We start from the raw sequence: 5,852 nt of genomic DNA, 5'->3' as shown, positions 1-5,852 counted from the left end.
ATCGTGTTTTGTGTGCGTTTCAAGACCCCATAAAGTAGGGGGCGATTACTACGAACACTCCGTTGGAAAAAACAAAGTGATTTGTTATTGGGGTTTTGGTATCCTCTCCTAGTTTGACATGGAAAGAGACAAGAATTATTATGTACATACATACATAATAGTTCTCTTTCTCCTAACTCAGGAGGAGATAGATAGATGGATAGATAGATAGATAGGGTGGGTAGGGTTTCTTCGTAGAGATGTCCTTCCTCTCTTCGACTCATGGACGCATATAGCAAACACATGTCGCGAGCGCTTTCCTCTTCTTTCACTTCTGGTTCTGGTTCTGGTTCTGATTCCTCTGGAGAAACCAACGACGAGGATATGCAGGAAGAAACCTTCCCCCTATCTAATAAGATCGCTCGGCGAAAAGAAGAATCCGAAGAAGAAGAATCTGATGAGGAAGAGGAGAAATGCGAAGAAGGAAAAGAAAAGTCTGAATCTGATCCTAAGAAGGTAATGGAAACTGAAGAAGAAGAAGAAGAAGAAGAAGAAGAAGAAGAAGAAGAATCTGAAATTGAATCTGATGTTGTTACTGTTACTACAACGAACATGTCCTCGCAAGGTAAGATTCGCATCTCCTCTGACGAATTCATTCTTTTGCCTCGAAAACCTGTAGAAGATGCCGAGCGAACACCTCAAAAAGTCTCATATAAGCAACAAGAACAGAACTTAGAAGATAGTTCGATATTGATAGGAAGGAAGGTGGAGTCTTTCAAGAGACCAAAAGAGACTACTGAGGTGGAAGGTAAAGGATCCTTAAAGAAGTTGAAGATGGAAATGGGTGGAGAAAGAACTGGAAAGACTGATGATAGTCCGAAGCTGAAGAAGAAAATCAATGGAAAAAGGAATGTTAAGATTGATGAGAATCCCAAGGGTATGAGCAACGTAGAAGAGAAAAATGAGAAGAAATCAGAACTCAAGAAGGTCAAAATGTTAGAAAATGATTCAGCCAAGACAGGTACTGAAGGAGAAAGATTGGAGAAAGTTGAAAAGGTCGAGAAAGGTAGAAATGAGAATAAGAAGGAAGGAAAGAAAGATGATAAAAACGAGAAGAATCACGAGAAGGAGTTGTTTTCTTCAGGAAAGCCTAAGCTATGGACACCGACAGATGAGATCTTAATGTCAACGGAAATTGTCAAGTCAATTAGAAAAGGAATGAATTTTTCAACTAAGAAAAATGAAGCTTGTTGGGACAATTTGTCGAAAAAACTTGAAGGAAGATTAGTAGGAGGATGGAGCAAAGATCAAATATATGAGAAGTCAAAGAGAATGAAGACAAGATTTACTACTATGGCTGAAAAAGTGAGAGATTCAGAGAAACCATTCAAATTTCGGAATAAGAGTGATGAAGAGCTTTTTGGCCTCTGGGAACAAATATGGGGTCATGTTGATTCCATATATGCTGATAATAGAGAATCTAAATCAAAGGTGAAAATGGATAATGGAGGTGCTGATGGTAAAGAAACCAAAAGTATGGTAAATATGGATAACGGAGAAGATGAATCAAGTAAAACTAAATCCATGATAAAAGTAGAAGATGAAGGAAAAAATAAAAAGTCGAAGTTGAAATTGATAAATGAAGATGCTGAAGGGAAAAATAGGAAATCTAAGCCATCTCCAAGTCCACGAAAGAAAAGCAAGATAACACATGAAAATCTCGCTAGCAATATTATCACCCCAGTAACGGTAGATCAGAATAAGGATATAGTCTATGAACTGAAGGATAATTTTTGTGAGAATGTGGAAACTGGTGGAAGTAATGATGAGTCTGAGGAAGACTCTGTTAAACGAAGCAAAAACGAAATGGATTTGAAAGAGAGAACATTCTTGGGCAGACTAATGGAAGTGGATGGAAAGGCAGTGAAGAATGTTGGAGCCAACTCTCTCTCTGATTTCCAGAGAGTTATGCAAGATGAAATCAAAGCCTCAGTCTTGGATCTTCAGGAGTCTTCAAAAGAGTTCAAGGAGTGGCAAAATAAAACAATAGCCATGGTTGAGAGCTACATGAAAGAAGTGACAAATCAACTTCTCAAGGCTATTAGAAATGGTTTGAATTCAAGATATAATGGAAGTCTTTATTCCATGCCGTTTGAAAACCTAGACTTCATGAACTTAAATCTGGATAGTGAGAAACAGTTTCACGAGGAATGGCGTGAAATTCACATGAAAGAGCTAGAAGTATACAAAGGAAGATTGAAGCTTATGCAGAAAGAGTGCAAGAGTAAGAAAGAGATGCTAAAGTTACCTTTCTCAAAGTAGCTGTGCAACCTTAAAATAGGGTGCTTCATTTCGTCATGCAGTCATTTTTTAAACTGTGGTTTTGATCTTAGTTACAGCTGATTATGATTAAATTTTGATGTAGTACCATTTTTTTAATGGATGAGCTCTCTGTTGCATATGTTAAATATGTGCTTTGTGTTCTATTACGCAAATCTAGATGTTAAATTTGACAGGAAAGATTGCTTAACTAACTTAATGCTAGTTACTTACTTTATGATGTAAAGGTATTGATCAGAAACTAAACTGCATCTGGCCTGTTATCTTTTTCTTTACCAATGTTGCAAGAGTAGGATAGTCTGTATATGCTTTTTCATTTTTTGTTGGTTGTCAATTGTCATGTCAAAATGTAGTTTATTTATGGTTACATGAGAATTGGCAGCTGTTAAAGGCTGCTGAGAATAATTTGTGAAACAATTCATTACTATATATGTAGGCTGTATTGTCGTAATAAAAAATACCATCCCTCTTTTTTCTTCCTTTGAACAAATAAGTCATTTGGCCTATTTTATTAACATCACATCATCTCGTAGACTTATGAAGATCCTTCCTTGTAATGGACAATTTGTGGGAACTCCATCTCCTCCTTTATGCTCTTTGTTGCGTAGCCCCAAGGTCCTCTCACCAGATTTCTTGCAATGAAGAGGAGTGGTGTAGTTAGTAAATCATTAGATCACTCCATGTTCACTTGAAACTAATCTTAATATGTGCATACATACATATGTATGTATGTATGTATGTATGTATGAATGTATGCAAAAAGATAATCGAACTTGCAAATGCGAAATGTAGAGGCAACATTTAATAACTATATAGCTTTTTTTTCTCACAAATAGAAAGCTCATGTAGGATATGTGTCCTTTTTATCACATAGATAGAAAACACATTGCACTATCCATATGACTCAAATCGAGTCTAAACTTTATGTAATCTTGACATTTAAATAGTTCAGACTTATGTTCTAATTAAGTTCCTAATTCTACTAATACTAGCTCAATCCATGAATTAACTTATAAATCACTCACTCTTCAATCATCTTACTAACTCTTCTCCACAAAATAATTAAACCATCTCTTGGTTGTTCCACTTGATCACACATGGATCTAGACCTCTAAGTTAGGACATTACTGAACCCAACATGAAATGGATGGTACGGAGATGGTGAATCAAGTTGAAGCAATTGTCATAATGGTGATGCTTGAAAGGATGCACCAAGAACAATGGTTGATGATGGAAGTAGTGGCAGAAACTAATCGTCTGTCGAATCTCCAAGGCTTCGAAGGTATCATCAAAGAATTTCAAGCAAGCTCTATGGAGACATTAATAGTGTTAGAACAACAATCAACAAAATTCGAAGACTACTACATGAAGGGGATGTCCTGCCTTAGCCTACGCTATTGATATTTGCCTCCTAGCTTGTGATATTCCGTGGGATCAAGAAGCATTAATGGACCAATTTTGCTATGGACTAAGAAATTATATAAAGGATTTGTTATTAACTTCCCATGAAGATACAAGATCGTTTACAAAAGTGATAAGTTGTGCAATGCGGTGTGACAACTGCTTCTTCAAGCGACGTTCAGAGTGTCGACTAATGTTACGATGAAGGATAGATTGAAGGTCAAGCATAGGCTTTGATAGTAGCCTCAACACCTACAAACATGACCCAAACTTCAGACATGATTCCATTCGGTGGTCCAAGTCCGATGGAGATCGACGTAACATGTCGTCAAGAACCTTTGTCTGAAGTTGAGAAGCAATGATGTTGAGCAAATATTCTATTTTTGTATTGTGGTGCTCTAGTACACATAGTAATCACTTGCCCGCATAGCCTATGTTTTTACAAAGCTAGACCTTCAAGGTGCTCATAATCTTGTTTGGATACGTTGTCATGATGTGGCAAGTTCAAAGGAGGAAAACGAGATAAAGTCATGTTCCACACATTACAGAAGGATATGTATATATAAAAAGAGAAGTGGTAATTCGGGGGCATTTTATTCTCCTTGCTTTTTGAGACAAGGGAATAATAAACACATTTAATACCGAAATAGGTGTCTCTTTTCCTTTATAAAAGGGGGAGAAAGATGCCAGGATACGACAATGAAGGGAGCACATTGGATCGGAGCGAATCCGATGGTGTCCATTGAGTAGTGACGATGGTCCTCCTAAGATAAGGTCAGATTCAACCAATGAGAAATTGCGTCGATCGACACGCCACAAGAACCCCATAATCTGATACGGGTATAATGAGGACATGGCGCATCATTATCAGTACATGATGAAGGTGGAATTAGTTCGCGAGCTGGAGAGCTTTGCGAAGGCATCATACGATGCCAAGTGCCATTCTTGATAATAGATCTTTGAAGGGTCCCTTTAAATGTTATACAAATATCTCAAATGGAACCCTCACACAAGTCATGTTTAAGCACTATATTTGTCTTCTTGCATTAGGGGTGTCTGCAGGTAACTTGAGCCTATACCATTCAAACAAAATGTTCCTCACCTTCCACCCCTTAATTGCAAAGATGCTTGCTCAAAGACGTTGACAATCAACCCATCTCAAAATATAGGTTGTGATGATTTTCTAAGATCACCTATCACTACCCTTAAGTTGCACATGTATGTTCATGTATCAATGTTGTTAAATGAACCACTTGTGTACGCTAGACCACTCAAGTGACAATAACCTTTTATCTTGCAATCAACGGACACAAGATATCATTTATTATTAGCCGGTTGGCTACCTGAAGTGTAAAGGTCGACAAGGGGAGTCGGAGTCAGAGCCAGACGAGTGTGAAAAGATAGTACTTGATATTTTATTTTGCCAAGTAGAAAATAGAACAATTAGTGTAACTGTGCCTTCTTGCCGAACATGCAATGTATTATCTTGGAAAAGTCTCTTAGGTCGCCTATAAAAAGGGACCGAGAGCATTTATCAACATCGATTTGTTTTGACTAGTGATATAATTTTGGTAGTTAGAGTATATGTTGTGTTGGATGTTGTGTTTCTCTATTACGCAGATTATATATACATCATTATTAGTCGATCAAGTTCGTGTTTCGTACATACATTGATTAAGTCTGAGTAAGTAATGTCTGTGTAATGTTCTGAGTTAGTAATTCTCATAGTCGGCAAACATTCATCTCCTACCACAATCTTTTGATAGGATGACTAGTGATTAAGTTGTTCGACCCCTTGTGTCGGCTGTCCCACTAGGTGTGCTAGTGTTTATGGGTGGGGGGTGTAGCCAAGAACAGCTCCACGTCCCCTCCCAAGGGGGTTGAGTGTGGGGAGAGAGGGAGAGAGACACACACAGAATGAGAGGGAGACACACTATTGAAGGGTAACTCACTATTCTTCTTTTTTTCATGGCCCAAGGGTGAGGTTTATATAATACAAAGTCTGACTGTTACAAGACAATACAAAAAGCCAAATGGGGGTAGTTACACCTACTTACTCCACTCTCTCACATTTGTACACATGCACACAAAAAGCCAAATGTGCATGTGTACACACTCTTCCTCACACTCAA

The 5,852-nt window shown here is 37.9% G+C and overlaps 1 protein-coding gene across 1 annotated transcript; it reads left to right on the top strand.

Annotated features, from left to right (window-relative positions):
• Positions 1-246: 246 nt before the first annotated feature.
• Positions 247-2,436, top strand: LOC147869127 (uncharacterized). Its single transcript, XM_087326648.1, has one exon. It carries the CDS (start codon positions 262-264, stop codon positions 2,299-2,301), a length of 2,040 nt encoding a protein of 679 aa, XP_087182774.1. The 5' UTR covers positions 247-261; the 3' UTR covers positions 2,302-2,436.
• Positions 2,437-5,852: the final 3,416 nt, after the last annotated feature.

Source organism: Azolla caroliniana, unplaced genomic scaffold, assembly GCF_043228905.1.
Source record: "Azolla caroliniana isolate FFs.n. ecotype wild unplaced genomic scaffold, voAzoCaro1.0.p SCAF_1, whole genome shotgun sequence".
In the NCBI taxonomy this organism is placed as follows: Eukaryota; Viridiplantae; Streptophyta; class Polypodiopsida; order Salviniales; family Salviniaceae; genus Azolla; species Azolla caroliniana.
Note: the sequence above shows the minus strand (reverse complement) of the source record. Positions and strands in the feature narration are given on the sequence as shown.

Coding starts and splice junctions, on each gene's coding strand:
- LOC147869127 (XM_087326648.1), top strand. CDS start 262: ATGGACGCATATAGCAAACACATGTCGCGAGCGCTTTCCTCTTCTTTC.